This window comes from Fusarium verticillioides, chromosome 7 (assembly GCF_000149555.1).
Source record: "Fusarium verticillioides 7600 chromosome 7, whole genome shotgun sequence".
In the NCBI taxonomy this organism is placed as follows: domain Eukaryota; kingdom Fungi; phylum Ascomycota; class Sordariomycetes; order Hypocreales; family Nectriaceae; genus Fusarium; species Fusarium verticillioides.
This window is the reverse complement of record NC_031681.1, coordinates 1377908-1394592: the sequence shown is the minus strand read 5'-3', so window position 1 is coordinate 1394592 and position 16685 is coordinate 1377908. Positions and strand designations below refer to the sequence as shown.

The 16685-nt window shown below is 49.0% G+C and overlaps 4 protein-coding genes across 14 annotated transcripts; 3 read left to right on the top strand and 1 right to left on the bottom strand.

Moving 5' to 3' along the window:
- The first annotated feature begins 192 nt into the window (after window positions 1-192).
- On the top strand, window positions 193-4296 carry FVEG_06980 (hypothetical protein). Of its 11 annotated transcripts, XM_018895460.1 has the most exons (8): window positions 196-505; window positions 575-870; window positions 923-1008; window positions 1071-1371; window positions 1437-1754; window positions 1804-1978; window positions 2027-3336; window positions 3733-4296. In XM_018895460.1, exons 2-8 carry the CDS (start codon window positions 724-726, stop codon window positions 4102-4104), a joined length of 2709 nt encoding a protein of 902 aa, XP_018752708.1. In that variant the 5' UTR covers window positions 196-505; window positions 575-723; the 3' UTR covers window positions 4105-4296. The 11 variants fall into 11 exon arrangements, with proteins under 11 accessions (XP_018752712.1, XP_018752707.1, XP_018752705.1 ...); XM_018895464.1 differs by having other exon boundaries at window positions 193-505; window positions 575-1008; XM_018895459.1 differs by having other exon boundaries at window positions 193-870.
- A 330-nt stretch (window positions 4297-4626) lies between these two features.
- FVEG_06979 (hypothetical protein) lies at window positions 4627-5999 on the top strand. The gene is made up of 2 exons (XM_018895455.1): window positions 4627-4784; window positions 4849-5999. The coding sequence occupies exons 1-2, from the start codon at window positions 4737-4739 to the stop codon at window positions 5848-5850; spliced, it is 1050 nt and encodes a 349-aa protein (XP_018752704.1). The 5' UTR covers window positions 4627-4736; the 3' UTR covers window positions 5851-5999.
- Window positions 5943-6662, bottom strand: FVEG_06978 (hypothetical protein; the record flags this gene model as incomplete). Its single annotated transcript, XM_018895454.1, has 2 exons — window positions 5943-6155; window positions 6540-6662. The coding sequence occupies 2 exons, from the start codon at window positions 6660-6662 to the stop codon at window positions 5943-5945; spliced, it is 336 nt and encodes a 111-aa protein (XP_018752703.1).
- Window positions 6663-7305: 643 nt separating this feature from the next.
- FVEG_06977 (serine/threonine-protein kinase TEL1) lies at window positions 7306-16497 on the top strand (the record flags this gene model as incomplete). The annotated part of the gene is made up of 8 exons (XM_018895453.1): window positions 7306-7345; window positions 7410-7457; window positions 7513-7555; window positions 7603-9027; window positions 9085-9422; window positions 9468-13932; window positions 13980-16420; window positions 16478-16497. 8 exons carry the CDS (start codon window positions 7306-7308, stop codon window positions 16495-16497), a joined length of 8820 nt encoding a protein of 2939 aa, XP_018752702.1.
- Between the last annotated feature and the right edge of the window lie 188 nt (window positions 16498-16685).

The following is a 16685-nucleotide window of genomic DNA, read 5'->3' as shown; positions in this document are numbered from 1 at the left end:
TGGTCAACATTGTGCTCTCCCTTTCATACGTAAGACGAGTCAGTGTTCTATAAAACTAGGGCCCAATTCGGCTAGCGGCTGCTTTGCCAGCAATGAAGTGCTGCAGTGAATCTCCCAATGACTCGCGAGCAAAGCGAGCCTCAAGATCCTTTGCAGGGGCGAAAGGAAGCTTGATGACATCCCCTTGAGCAACATCTATTATGATCAACTCTTCCAGCCTCCGTGCCTGCGTTCAGCCGAAACTCATTTCCTAGGAAATCGAGCTGCGGCCAGTGCATATACGGACATGGGCCACGGTCCAACCAGGTTGTTGCCATGTGGCCCTTGTCTCTGTCCCAATCCGACGTCCACCTTGGAGCTGGGCGATTGAGGACGATCAAGCCTAGTTCTGCGCGTCGACATCGGCTCCCTTATCTAGCAGCAACGCGCCCGAGGCCGTGTCTTAAGCCTGCCTTGCTGCAGCGCGTACAGAGCGGAGCGTTGTGATTGGTTATGTGAGGTTTGGGTTGGTTCTGCATCATTCAGCTGACAAGGCTATGGGCAGAATATCGATTCCTAACAAATATTTTGCTAGCACATTCACATATCTAATTTTACAAGCAACACGTTGAGGCTCTTACTTTCGTGATGATAATTCACGACTAGTTACACCCCTCAAGAAATAGCCCGATCACCGAACCGAGGACTGTTAACAAGCCTGAACCCCACTAAATCGGACCAGGCATGAACTCGTTGACTACTCCGCAGCTCCTCTTTCTAGCTACCGCGATCATTTTAGCTCATCTTTGGCATCGACGCTGGTTCCTGACTACGCACGGTTGGCCTCTTCCGGATAACGCCTCTGCTGGCTCGCCATCAAGTCCGGCGGTAGTGAGCGAAAATTAGACTGGCGAGGCTTCCAGGACGCTGATGGACCTCCTAGGATTCTCAGAATCGTGCGCCATTCGATATTCTGCACCCCAACCCCACTGCCGACACTGATGAAGAAACTACGCAAGCTGAGGTGGAGTACGTTCTTCCCCTTCTTTACAACGGTCCTTCCTCGTAAGGGTGCTGAAGACGGATTACAGTATCATCGCCGTACACGGCCTCGGCTCGAATGTTGACTGGTCATGGACTTGGAAAGACAAGGCTCGGCCTGGTTCGCCGGTGAATTGGCTGAGAGATCCGGACATGCTCCCTCGCGTGATCCCGAAGTCGAGGATCATGGTGTATAATTATGAGTCGAGATGGCACGTCAATGCGCCGAGGACTAGGCTTCAACTCTGTGGGGAGGAGCTCGTTCGCAATTTGCATGCTTTTCGCAAAGGATTGCAGGACCGTCCGGTGATCTTTGTCGGACATAGCCTTGGAGGCCTTGTAATCCAGCACGTGAGTCCTGCAATCTCGCTTTCACAGCACCCATGACTAACGACTCCATCCTTCATGCGCTGTAGGCACTCTTGTTTGCAGATCGCGAAGATGAATTCCGGTATCTTCCCCGTCACACCTCCGGCTTCATAGCGCTCGGCTCGCCCTTCAGGGGCACAAAGATGCATGGAGTAGCCAATTTTGTCGCGAGACTATTGTTTCCAGTGGGCTCTCATCGAGGCGTGCTGGAGGCACTGGGATACGATAACCAGCTTCTACGAGATAAGCTGCAGGAGTTCTGCCGACTTCGAGAGTCCACGTCGATTCCTACGTGTTGCTTCTTCGAAGCCTACGATACAGACTATGGAAGGCGATTTGGGCTACCGGGACTATTTCGGGGAATGGTATCTATCAATGACGAACCCGGTTGTGCAAATTCTGACAATGACGCAGGTTGTGCCGGAAGAGTCTGCGTGCGTCCCTGGTTGGGGACGCTCGCAGCTCCAGACAGATCATCTGAAGCTGAACAAATTCTCTGGTCCACTGGACCGGTCCTTTTTGGCCGTCTCGAGACAAATATTTACTATGTGTAATACAGCAAAGAACACGGTGGAGGACATTACAGTTTGTGAGTGGCGGATGTACACCGACGTGCTGTCAAATCTGATAAATTTAGCCCCCCGACAGCATTGGATGGTCCCCTTTGAGCGAAACGAAGGCTTCGTCGGCCGAAAGGACGTTCTACGTCTCTTGCTTGATAGGATCTCCCCCAGTGCCAACAAGGACGCCTGCCAGAGGACTGTTATCCAAGGTCTCGGCGGTATTGGCAAGACCCAGATTGCTCTCGAGGTCGCTTTTCGTCTTCGTGATGCAGATCCTTCGTGCTCGGTGTTCTGGGTGCCGACGGTGGACGCGACGACGTTTGAGAATGCGTACCGCGATATCGGCCAGCGGCTAGAAGTGGCAGGGCTTGACGACGATAAAGCCGACGTCAAGGCACTCGTGCAGGCTGCCATGAGCCGTGAGGATACCGGTCGGTGGCTGCTGATTATTGACAACGCTGACGATCCGGAGCTGATGTTTGGCTCGGGAGCACTTGCTCGGTATCTGCCTTGTAGCACGAATGGCTCTATCTTGTTCACCACAAGGACGCGCGAGATCACAGAGCGGTTAGATATTTATGCGGCAGGTATTATTGAGCCGACTAAGATGAAGCGAGAAGAAGCAAGGGAGATGCTGCAGACTCGATTAAGGAAAGATCAAGTGCTAGATAGAGCGAGTACAGACAGCCTCCTCGACTTCCTAGATGACCTTCCACTGGCGATCCGACAAGCGTCAGCGTATATGTTCAAGACGGGGATCTCGACGGCTCGATACCTAGAGCACTGTCTGTCAAGCGATGCGACATTGGTGAAGCTACTGAGCCAAGAGTTTGAGGACCGTGGTCGATATGACATGATTAAGAATCCAGTAGCGACGACGTGGCTCATCTCGTTTGAGCATATCTCGAGAGACAGTCGGCGAGCTAGGGAGTATCTGGAGTTCATGTGCTTTCTAGCAGAGAGGGATATCCCGATATCTCTGCTGCCAGCAGCAAGCGATGAGATGGAGACGGAAGAAGCGGTCGGGACGCTAGAGGCATATGGGTTCATCACGCGTCAAGACGAGGGCGAGTCTTTAGACATGCATCGACTAGTGCGGTTAGCGATGTGGAACTGGCTTCGGCAAGAAGGGCAGGCGCGGCAGAGGTATTGCGATGTGGTGCAGAGGCTAGATGAGGTGTTTCCATTCCCTAAGTATGAGAACCGAGAGATATGGATGAGGTATATGGCACATGCGCAGAGAGTGGTGGAGAGTGGTGAGGAGTGTGAGGATGAAGAAGCGATGTCGGGGCTTCTGTTCAATGTTGCCGAAGCTCTATATATACAAGGGAGATATGAGGGAGCAGCAAAGCTATACCGAGAGACGCTGGAGATGAGGCAGAAGGTGCTTGGAAAGGAGCATCCGTCTACACTTGACAGCATGAACAACCTGGCACTTATGCTTTATAGTATGGGTGAATATAAAGAGGCAGAGAAGATGCATCGAAAGACGCTAGAGGTAAAGGAGAAGGTGCTTGGAAAGGGGAAGGTGTTTGGGAAAGAGCATCCATCTATACTTGCCAGCATGAATAACTTGGCAAGTGCGCTTTATAAAATGGGCGAGTATGAAGAGGCAGAGAAGATGCATCGAAAGACGCTAGAGGTAAAGGAGAAGGTGCTTGGAAAGGAGCATCCATCTACACTTACCGGCATGAACAACTTGGCAAGGGTGCTTGATAATATGGGCGAGTATGAAGAGGCAGCAAAGCTATCTAGAGAGACGCTGGAGATGATGGAGAAGGTGCTTGGAAAGGAGCATCCGTCTACACTTATTAGCATGACTAACCTGGCAAATATGCTTAGGAAGATAGGTAAGTATAAAGAGGCAGAGGAGATGCATCGAAAGACACTGGGGTTAAAGGAGAAGGTGCTTAGGAAGGAGCATCCTTCTATACTTGACAGTATGAATAACTTGGCAAGTGTACTTGATGATATAGGCGAGCATGAGGAGGCAGAGAAGATTTATCGAGAGACGCTGAAGGCGAGGGAGAAGGTGCTTGGGAAGGAACACCCAAACACACTTGACAGTATGAATAACCTGGCAAGTGTGCTTAGGAAATCGAGAGGAGTGGAAGCTGAAGGAGGAGGTTTTTATGAAGAACAGTATGGATAGGCAGAGGCAAAATTTCGATAGCTAGTATATGCCTAACGATATAGATATGCCACTGCTTAGCTCAAGAAGCTGGCTAAATGTGAAGTCTTTCGACAAGGAAAGCAAAAGTAAGATAGCAGCATCAACGATGGATCCCATCGGGATAGAATACGCTGCCGCTACATCTTGTGTACAATAAAAGGCAAATCAGAGGATGTCATAAATCCAAGTAACACCGTATCATACTGACCATGAGAGTAGAAATTGACTAATAGCACATGTCATGGGATCAGAGCGGTCGTGCCCTTCTCTTGTGCTCTTTTGCACCGCGTTCCTGTGACTGGCAAGAAAGCGATCGACGGAAACCCGACAATCAGTGATAATTGAAGAGGTCAACCAAGTCTCAACGCAGCTTCGCTCCGCGAATGGAATTTGTAGCACTCCTAAAATACGATTTGTTCGCTTGGGCATGCCGGCGCCTCGCGGTTAAGATTTATTGGATGACGGATACACTACTCGCTGTGGGGCCATTTCCTTCCATCTACTTTCTCTCGCCCCTTGCGTATAGAGTAGGCTTTCAAACAACACGACTCCTGCGTCATTTAGGCACAATTTAATTCCGCCGTTGCCTCTCAGGGGCGTATCCATTAGAGATGGTCAGCGCTCGAACTGAGAGCGGACTGGGAAGACCGCTTAATCGAGTATTTCACCCCACATACCGTCAGGATTAGTCGTTACTAAAAAGCTAACCACTCCGCTAAATAGTCTCCTCCGTTCACCATCCAGCTTCTGGACCGAAAACAAAATGCTCCTGCGTCTTCACTCGATAATCGCCAGCTCAAGCTCCTCTTGCCTGCGACCTTTCAGACCGACTCGGATGACTTAGCTTCGACGAGCTGCCATGTCGATGCTTCCATTCGGGCAGAACTCGACTTGCAGAGGCTGAACATCGTTTCACGCTGGCTATGGGTTGCGGGTCGGCTCGTGCCGCCCCGCCCTCTCCACCATCAGCTCTTGCTTCGTCGGGATGTTTTTGTCACAGAGCAGATGGACATGCATCTTGTCTGGATGACAGGCCGGATCTTTGTTAAACCTATCCCAAGGTTTCTACTCGAGCCACGCTTCTGGAAGGAACATCTGTGCTGCGAACAGCATTGCAGTTGCGTTACAGTCGAAGGTACGGCCTGGGAATGCGAACGTCGAAGGCTTTGGAAATGCGCACTTGGATTTCTGTTCTCTTACGCTGCATTGATACGCCACGAGAGCGACTTTCTGCTGGCGAAGGAGAAATACTTGCTTCCTGAAGAGGTCAAGTGGCCAGATTGGATATCCTTTGTCGAGGAACTTGACACGGAGCACATCTATCCTAACATCGATCCACGCTTCTACCACGGAGAGCTTCGCTTGGATCGGCTAAACAAGTTATACCGCTTGCTACAATCACCTCTATATGGTTACATGGCTCACTGGAATCAGTACTCAACCTTTTTCCAAGACAATTTCGCCTGGCTAGCCGGGACGACGGTCTACATCGCAGTTGTGTTGACCGCAATGCAGGTTGGGCTCGCCACTGACGTCTTGGCTGATGATGACGCATTTCAGTCTGTGTCGTACGGATTTACTGTCTTTTCGATTTTGGGACCATTAGCCTGTGCTATGCTCATCGTCCTCGCTTTTTGTTTCACTTTTGTATGCAACTGGGCCACAACTGTAACAAAAAAAAAGGAGCGCCTTGGCCGTATTCATAGTGGACATGATCAAAACTGAAATTTTATCGAGATACTTCTAAGTCCCCACTGCGTCCCCTAATGTAATGTTCTTTCGTTTCTTGACCCAATACTCTTTCCCCCAAGTGGTAGTTATAATAAGTTCTTCGGTCTAACCACAGCTAATGACGAGCTGTGCACGGCTCTCCCACTCTGCTCATTCCCTGCCGCCGCTTTAAGCGTCCCTTCTCTGATTCTTATGTTATCTCCATACTCCTCGAAAAGTACGGATACTGATATCAATCCATTGAGTTCATTTCTCGCCACCACCTCGATGGCTTTTTCAGCATTTTCGTACTTGTCTCCCTAGTGAATAAGTGAAATTTGGCGACTACTCGCATCGTCAAGACCTACCATGAAGTCACTCGTAGAATTGGACCAAAAAGAAGTATACGGGAAAACGTCTTCAAAATACTTCCGAACCAGAAAACAGAAGTAATATATGTCAGCCTAGGATGCCAACGAACTGACTTGCGGTCTTTATATAGTAGATCTAGGTGCTGTCCAGATCGTCTTCACCCGGACCTAGTCGACCAATACAAATCTATCAGGGTAGAAGGCCGAATAAACTGTGCGTATCAGCGGCACAGCGGCCTCACTTTCTCGATGATTGGATCTACTGGCGTTACCTGCCTGCCGTCAACTGCTGCATGTAAGCGCCCGTGATTCCAATCAATGAAGCCCACACACATTTCCAGCACCTGATACGACTGCCGCTGCGAAGGGTATGCGGGCCTCACTACGCTTCTCTCCGAGTTCTCTCTTCCTGCGGCAGTATGCGCACATAACATCACGACTTCGATCATCTGTCATGCTGATCCTACTGGCTTGAGGAGTGACAGCACAATTATCCACGTCAGGCGGTGAGATGCGGCAAATCAAGACAAGATAAGATAGACGAGTAGCGGCATGATTCTGCTGACGGCTGCAGCGCGGAAGCGAGATAACTTATCTGATAGAGGATCATCTCCGGATAACAGAGCACAATCTGACGCGTTAAGGACGCGGAATAAATCGCGCAAGACGCGACAAGGGAGCCAATCAACGATAGAGCATCAATCCATTACGTGTCAGCCTTAAGCCACTATCTGCAGAGATGCCTGGCTCACCCTAGAGCAGGGGTCAGGGTGAGTAAGTACCGGCTTAGCTCACCCGGCTCCCCCAGATCGCGCGATTGGTTATGCAGCCGGAGTGGAATACACATCTTCTCCCAAGTACCTTACCCAAGGTATTATATGGCCTCCACTGTCCCTTGGTTGTCGAGCAAACGAGCTTAGACCACGGATATTTGCATAATACCTACAGCAGGCACAATCTTCAGTCGCGCTTTCTGGCGGATTTGTGCATCGCCTGTATATTTCACCTCATTCTTACCTACCTTAGCTCCGATGACGATTTGATGCTTCAATGAAGGAACAAGAAGTCTCTGTGGCGGTCATATTCAATCGCGCTCATTATGGCTTCGTCTCATGGATTCAATGTTATGAATCTAGCCCGTTCGTAACCCATGGATACTGATGCTTTCTGAATGGTTGCAACTACTAACACGCCCGATTCTAGGTGATGTGAAGGCCGGTGCAGTAAGAGATAGAGAAAAAGCTGTAGACGGTATGTCTGTCTGTCTTTGGTTCTTCTGGACTCAGAGAGCTTACATTCATCTTAGAACTGGCGCATCTTCTTAACCCACGGAATCGAGCTACAAATCTGTAAGCACAGAGCAAAGCCCCTTTCGAACACTCTAACACAAGAAAAGCTCCGACCTCGGTGACAAGAGTTACCATGAGATCTTTGAAGCTATTTTCAGTTTCGTTCTTCGGGAGAAACCTATTTTCTATGACAAGAAGAAATCTCAAACAACAATTCATGCTACGGCCTCTCGGCTATCAAAATGTGCCGATGCCGTACGTATGACAGTGGGACGTGGCAACCCAAAGATTGGACGAAAGACACTTCTCGCTATCGTGGACCACATCACTCAAGTTCTTCCAGGACCTAATGACGATTACGTGCCCCCTTTACTCCAGGACTACATCAAAGCTTTGACCGAGGTGCTTTCCAGGCCGGCTCACGTGGAGATTCTCGCCAGGAAGGAAGGCCACCCGTGGGAGCTATGTGTTGGGTTCTTCCTCGGTGTTGCTCAGTTCTTGCTTCCCAACGAAGGAGATGTTTCGACCCTCGCATTGGCCCGAGCATCTCCAGCTTTGGTTCGATCATCACCAGCGCCAGGATCAGCAGGATATGGCCGATCTGGCGGACGATCAACTCCGTCGACCCAAAGCCAGAGACGAGCTGCCCCTGGTGAGGGTGGCTTACTGAAAGATGTCTTAGAAGGACTGTACTATCTTGTTGTTGGTGGAAATGCACCCCTACTTCGGCAGTTCAAAGATATCACGCCAGTAGTTCTCAGAGTCTTGAGCCTCAAGCAAGTCAGCCTTGGCTCTTTGCAGACTCTGGCATTCGCTATCATCAATGCTATTTTCTCTGCTACCCATGCTGATGATTTGGAGCACGCCAGCTCTCTGGTGCAAACACTGGTGCCGCTCATGAGCTACTGGTGGAGATCAGAGAAAGTATCTCAGGATGAAGTCATCCGTGCATTAAGAATAGAGATCTCTAGAACTATACTCTTGACACACCTTCACATAGAGCACTTGGCTCTCAGGTCATCGGATGAAACCATACGTCTGGACTTGGAAGATTTGGTAGAGAACATCTGGTCTGAATATTCAAGGCGTGGTGAAGCATTCCGCCTCCAAATGAGCGATATCACATTTGCCTTATCATCGTTGCCCGCATATGGCCTACAACTGGATATTTTTGGCCTCCGACCACATAATGTTTATGGCGAGGGGCATTGGGCTATCGTCCAGAATTTGGCATTCCTCGAAGGTATCATGGCGCTGCCTCGTCTGAAAAGACAAGGAGATGATAATAGTGAACAAGATGAGCAACCGCGCAAAAGACGGCGAACTCGTCAAGACAATTCAAGTCGCATCCGCCTCAAGCTGAAGGCTGTCGATGTCTCGATCTGCAGGACTGCCCTGCAGTTGGTCCCTTTTCTTCTAGCTCATAATTCATTGAGCCGTGAAGAACTTCTCGACTTATTACCGGATTTGATATCATTGGCGAATGACAAGAACCCGGTAACAGCTTCTTGGGCCCTTGTTGCTTCTGCAAGGTAAGATCACCCGTTCGCCACACAATATCCGACCGGGCATAATGCTAATTCCATCAGCTGTATTGCGTACTCGGAAGGGTGCCATGATCAGGTGGACATGTGGCATCAGCTCTGGCGGTTTGCCATACGATCTGTCAGTCTGCCAGGAACGAGCCGAGCAGCCGCTGTGCTCCTGCACCAGCTGCTCGAAGCAGACGTCCTGCCTTATCACACCATTTCGCAGGACATTAATAACATGGTGACAACTGCCGATGTCAGTGGACCTAGCACTTTGAGTGATGCCTCTATCAGCTTGATGTTCCATGTTCTTCATCTACGGAACGCGAAGGTCCCGAGCGTAAGCCAAAGTACATGCCATCATATCATTCGATGGGTATTTCTAAGATGGAACCCAAGTGAGTTTCTTGTCCTCAACTCAAATACGTTTTAACATCCCATAGATGAATCTGCTTTCGCATCCTATAACTCGTTGCACGTTCAGCCAATTCACTTGGCGAACCTCATTCGAACATGTTGCGGAACAACAACTCTGGAGTTGACCTCCCGCCCGGCAGCTCCAGGAGGCCCATTGACAGAAACCTGGAGTTCATTCAGAGAGATCGAGTCCTTCACGCGGTACATACTCCTTTCGGAAGATACACCTAACAGTCCCGCAACAGCCGGGATTTGCAGGTTTTCAAAGCCCACAAACTCATCAACATTGGCGGATGCCAACACACGTTATGCTTCTCAGAAACTCACCCTCGAACTCTTTAACCCTAAGTTGGGTGAGTTGATGGAGCTTTGTACGTCGTGGACAAAGAAAATGAATGAAGGCGGTATACAAATCTCTTTTGATCGCTTCCAAAGTCTTGTATCAGCCTGTTTGGCGGGCACATTGTTGCTACCATTGTTTATCGACATTAACTCGACTCAGTCTTCGTCTGTTGAGTCAACTCTCAAAGAAATTCTAGAGAAAGGAATGAACTCTGCATTGACATCCGTCGAGCCCAATGCATTTGTCGATTCAATCCTGCGAGCCGTCCAGCCCATTATGCCTGATTTCAATACTACGAGTCTCAACAGGGCTCTTGCAAACAATCCCGCCCTTCTGCAACTCTTCTCTCGATTGTGGACCCTACTTGGAGAACAAAAGGCCCAGACACATCATGACAACAGCATCGACCTAATGGACATTGACGAGGACTTTGACTCACAAAGTAGCAGAGCAAGTTCGATTCATGCGCCAACGGTAGTCCCACGCTTCGACATTCAGATGAAGTTGGATACGCAGGCTTTCTATACAGAAACGAGGACGCGGCTGCATTTTTTGTCTATAATAAATGACGACGTGGGGCAGATTGGCCTCGTCCCTGATATCTACGTGGAACATCTCATCAACTTGCCGGACGATGATTTACTCATGTGCCAAGACCTGCTGTTAGACATTTTTACCTCTGATCTCGTTGTTACTCCAGACAACGCGCTCGCCATCATCGAAAGACTTGGAGAGTATATTGGCCAGCCTGATTATCAGTGTGCCGAAGTTGTGTTAAGCACCTGTATTGGAGTGATCGATGGACTTCACCCCATTTGGCTAAACGATAAACGACATCTTTCAGAACGAGTAGGCGATCTTTATTATCACTTCATCAAGGTCTGTCTCACATCGAACATATTCTCGCCAAGGGCCCAAACTTCAATGGTTCGATTATTGTTTACCCTACTCCGAACCAACACAGAGTATGGTAAAGATCAGGGGCTTGATTCGCCTCGGACATGTTTACTTTACATCTTGAGGAAAGGTCCAATGCTGGTCAAATTCGCTATCTCCCAGAAGATCGCTAACGTTTTCGATCTTTTTGTTCTCAAGCTTCACGATGAAGTTTTTGTGGATGTGCTGGACAGTTTACCAACCAACCCTCTCGATACTACTGGCATCGCATTCCGCTTGCTAGTCTTGTCAAATCTCGCGTGCCGATGGTCGACATTGCTTCGGAGATGCACATATCACATCTTTGAAACCCCTGGAAAGATATTGGACTCAACTCAGTATGCAACTCGATGCTTGATCAATGTGTCAAATACGCTGAAATTGGAATCTCCAAAAGCCTTGTTCCGCCTGTTCTCCCGGCAACTCTTGTATACCTGGTTGGAATGCGATCCGGTTGAAGATATCCCGTTCTCCATCTTTGGCTTCGCGACACTCGGAGATCTCCTCAAGTCAGCCCAGTCCGAAGCCATTGGCTTGACAGTGATGAGAGGACAAGACGACGCCCTTATAGAAGTGTGCCGCAACCTAGGAAGTTCTGAAAGCGATCTCGTTCGTCAAAATTTCACTACTGCCATTGCATATAGCATGATCTTTGGTGACTCCAATGGAGGCGAGGACAAGGAGCGGGGCGAGGCACATATCAAAAAGTTGCTCGGAAGTCAAATGTACATGGACTCTATTTATATCAACCTTGTTGATATAGCGGCCCTCTTCTTTGACCTCATCGACCAAGAAAATTCTCTAGAGAGGGTATTTGCCAGGTACAAGCTTGACTACGCTGGCGAGATCATGGGTGCTGTAAAAGCCATTTCTCATTCGCCTGCTGAGCTACCAGCGAACCAACAGCCTATGTTCAAGGCTAAATATCTCATCCATGAACTTTACAGGCTCTGTCAAAACACGGAGTTCCAATTTCACGACCTATGGACGCCACCTGTGGTTGTCTCGATCGCCCGGAAGCTTTTCAATACGGTACATCCAGCTTTAGGTCCCTTGCATGCATGCTCTGTTCTTCGAAAGGTTCGAGTCTTAATTTCCCTTGCTGGGCCAGTCGCTTGGGATTCTTATCCTCTGGAGATGCTCCTGAACGCAACACGTAAGTTTATCACGGACTCAGAGTGTGCAGATGATGCACTTGGAATTAGTCAGTATCTCTTGGGTCAGGGGGCCAAGCATCTCAGCAACGTACCATCGTTTCTCGCTGGTTATGCCCTGTCTACCCTCGCGTCGCTTCGAGTCTTCCTGGAATCAAGCCAGTCGAGCACTACCCAGGAGAGTCAGTTCAAAGCAACTATGAGCAAGGCAGAAAAGTTTCATGGATGGTTCAGCAAGTACCTTGAGGAGTATGACTCACCGGCGTTTAAGGATCTTGCGCAAAGAAATGCCTTCAAGTCCATAACACAATCTGCTGCTCGTATTCGAGCTTCTGGAAATGCTGAGAGAGGCACTGCAGAGAGCAAACTATTGCTGGATATCTTGGACGACGGTGGCGCAGATCACCAGCTTCTCAACGATTCTTCTCGACAGCTAGCTCTCGGTCTTCTTTGTGGCGACTTTTGCATTCCTGCGTTGATCAAGGACGACATCATCGAGTCTGATCATGATGCTGTACAGCATTCTACGGCTGTATGGAAGAGCTGCGATACAGAAAACCTGAGTGAAGAGTATCTAGCATGGGCAGGGCGAGTTGTTGGGCGAGCCTTTTCGGCTTCCGGGGAGATTCCAGTCAATGTTCTACGCGAATCGCATCTTACTCGCTACCAACAAATAGCTCCAGGGTCAAATGGCTCAGAGATGGGATTACTTTACCTGCTTCAGGACCTCACTTCAAATCCCGATTCTGTCACTGCTGGTCTTGCCGAAGCTGCTCTACGATCCATTGTCTCGGATGCCGCTATACTTGAGGATGAACCACTAACTGTAGCTTGTCAGAGGAGTTTAACGGAGTCTCTCTTAATAACTTCCCACTGGGGCTCGCACAGATCTCCCCCGTCTGACAAAGCCCCTATCACTCCTCCTTCTTCACCAGACCAGCCGGACGTGTGGTCTATGGAAATCACTTCGAAAGAATGGCTCCCGAGTCTGAGCGCACACCTTGCCCAGTGTGTTCCAGAGTCGATCATTCTCTCAGTCTTGGCCCCTATTCTTGCTAGAGTTGAGCACTTTGCGGAGAGCGCGTTTCCCTTCGTTGCTCATCTTGCGCTCTACTTTCCGATAAACCAGCAACACTCCCCTAAGCGCCCATTTTCTGCGGCGATCAAGAGCTGGCTGAAATGCACTGATCCTGCAGCCAAAGAAAATCTAAAGCTGCTCATCAACTTGCTTCTGTATCTCAGGACACAGCAGTACCCCAAAGAATCTTCAATGGCTGACCGATCTTATTGGCTCGAGGTGGATTCCACGATGGTTGCACAAACGGCGTCGCGATGCGGAATGTATAAGACCGCCTTGCTTTTCGCTGAGTATGTTACTCCTGAAACCTCGCGGTCCTCAAGAAGGTCCTCAGCCGCAAAGGAGGTGGATATGAGCGACACTCTCCTTACAATCTTTGAGAACATTGATGATCCAGATGCATACTATGGTCTACCCGAAGAGCCCAGCCTTTCTAATGTTGTCGCTCGCGTAGAATATGAGAATGATGGCCCCAGAAGTCTTGCATTCCGAGGCGCCATGTACGACAACCACATATTCTACGGAGATCCAATGACTCAGTCAGACGAACAAGCTTTAGTTAGAGCCCTAGGTACACTTGGCTTGTCAGGACTCTCGAACTCACTTCTTCAGACACAACAAAACATGGAGTCATCCCCGGCTGCTCTCGAGGATACTTTCAATACTGCTAGGAAATTAGGGATTTGGAACCTTCCTGCTCCCTCGAGTGATCATCATGCGGTCACAGTATACAAAGCGTATCAAAGTATTTCTCAGGCAGCCGATATCACGAATATCCGAACGGCTGTGCATGAGGGCTTCAGTCGTACGATGAGGAGCTTGGCTGCCCTCGACCTGAATGCAACTTCATTGAGGAAACGACTTGGAGCTTTGGCATCCTTAACAGAACTTGATGACGTTATAGGAGTTTCTGACACCGCAGAGATGGATGGTCTCATCGAAAAATTCAAAACTCGAAGCGATTGGATGCGGAGCGGACTGTGAGTATCCGTCATAATTCTTAGAGCAAGCTACTAACCATCATTAGGTACGGCAGTGTCAGCCAGATTTTGTCTTGCCGTGCGTCTACGATGAGTATGGTCAGTCAGCAGAATACCCTTCGAACAAATATCAAGCTTTCCGCAGCTGCTGCACGACATATGGAAGTAGAAGCAATGATCACCGCATCTCAGATCTATCGTTATCACCAAGCGACACAAGAGAGTCTCAGAATATCCACTGGGCTCACCAAGCTCATCCCAACATGCGCCGCCTTAGACATTCATGTTGACGCAGCGGTCAACATCGAGACAGCTAATTCTCTCTGGGATTATGGTCAGATGAGCACATCCATCCGTATGCTCCAAGGCATAGATAGAGATGCTTCCCTCAAAAAGCAAACCCTGCCGGTCAGCCGATCTGACTTGCTTTCGAAGATTGGGTATCAGGTCTCTGTCGCTCGCCTTGAAGAGCCACATGATATTCAGAAAAACTACCTGGAACCTGCACTCAAGGAGCTCAAAGGCAAAGGCCAAGGTCGGCAAGCAGGTGCTGTATTTCACCAGTTTGCCATGTTCTGTGACCAACAACTGCAGGACCCAGATGGCCTGGAAGACTTGAAAAGACTTCAAAGTCTAAAGAAGGCCAAGGGCGATGAAGTGGCAGAACTAAAAACCCTAGTCGGCGGTACAAAGGATACACAGCTGAAAACTAGATATTCACATGTCTTGAACAAGGAGAAGCAATGGCTAGATCTTGATGAGCAAGAACTGCGACGAGTCGAGCAGACTCGCAGTGAATTCGTTCGGCTGAGTCTCGAGAACTACCTCCTATCTCTTATTGCCTCTGATGAACACAATAACGACGCCCTTCGTTTCACGGCTCTTTGGCTAGAGCGATCAGAAGAGGAGACTACTAATAAGGCGGTTATGCGACATTTGTCCGACGTGCCGACGAGGAAATTTGCTGGTCTCACCAATCAACTGACATCCCGACTGCAAGACCAGGACACCTCATTCCAGAAATTGCTGCTGGAGCTGGTCTACAATATCTGTGTAGACCATCCTTATCACGGAATGTATCAGATCTGGTCTGGAACCAAGGCAAAAGCACAGCAGAAAGACGACGTAGCTGTTCTTCGTGTCAGAGCAACAGATCGTATTGCGAAACGACTTGCTGAGACGCAATCTGTTGCCAACATTTGGCTCTCGATCGACAAGACAAGCAAATACTATCACGCTCTTGCTATGGACCGGAACCCAAATAGGTACAAGTCGGGTGCGAAGATCCCGCTCAAAGAGTCTTCGCCCGGGCACAACCTCATCAACTGCTTGATCAAATACCGAATTCCATCTCCAACTATGCACATTGAACTCTCACATACAAAAGATTACTCAAAGGTCCCGATCATCTCCAAATTAGAACCCACCATGACCATTGCTTCGGGCGTCAGTGCTCCCAAAATCATTACTGCCATTGGAAGCGATGGTGTGCGATACAAACAGCTTGTCAAAGGAGGACACGACGACTTGCGACAGGATGCTATCATGGAACAGGTCTTTTCGGCCGTATCATCTCTGCTGAAGCTTCATAGGACGACTCAGCAGCGCAACCTAGGAATCAGGACATACAAGGTATTACCACTCACTGCATCTTCGGGCTTGATTGAATTTGTCCCCAATACAATTCCACTTCACGAGTTCTTGATGCCCGCCCATGAAAGGTACTACCCAAGGGACTTGAAGGGCTCCCAATGTCGTAAGGAAATATTTGGGGTCCAAAGTCGGACGGTGGAAACTCGAATCAGCACCTATCGCAAGGTCACGGAGAAATTCCATCCAGTCATGAGATACTTCTTTATGGAACACTTCATGGATCCAGATGAATGGTTCTTGAAAAGACTAGCGTACACAAGAAGCACTGCGGCTATATCGATGCTGGGACACGTTCTCGGTTTAGGAGACCGACATGGGCACAACATTCTCCTGGACCACAAGACAGGAGAAGTTGTCCACATTGACTTGGGTGTTGCATTTGAGGCTGGCCGTATTCTGCCAGTACCAGAGTTGGTCCCCTTCAGACTGACAAGAGACATTGTGGATGGAATGGGAATCACCAAGACAGAAGGCGTCTTCCGGAGATGCTGTGAGTTTACGCTAGATGCTCTCAGAGAAGAGCAGTACTCGATCATGACAATCTTGGATGTGTTGCGGTTTGATCCGCTGTATACGTGGTCGATCTCACCACTCCGACTTGCCAAGCTCCAAAAGGCGAGACACAACGACGAAACCCCAATGGACGATGAACAAAGCGAGGCAGAGACGAAGAAGGGCAAAAAGGCTGCAGGCCATGTCAATGAACCATCTGAAGCTGACAGAGCTTTGGAGATTGTGAGGAAGAAGCTCTCGAAAACGTTGAGTGTGACTGCAACAGTAAACAAGTTGATCAACCAAGCCACGGATGAGCGAAATTTGGCAGTGTTGTATTCTGGTAAGCTAATCGGATGTCGTCGACTTGAGTTCACAGCTAACATGCCTCTTTTCCTAGGTTGGGCAGCATATGCCTAAGATGTCTGGCTAAAGCCGACTTGGGGTGGAGGGAAGTATAATAGCTAATGATTACCCTAAATACCTGAAGCTTGTAAAGTTCTTGTACTGAATTAAAGCAAGAGCTCAGAGAATTGGAGTTGATTCAGAGAAGGTTTCAATGGAACTAGAATACCAATCTAGTGTTTTTCTTGTCTTGTAAGATTATT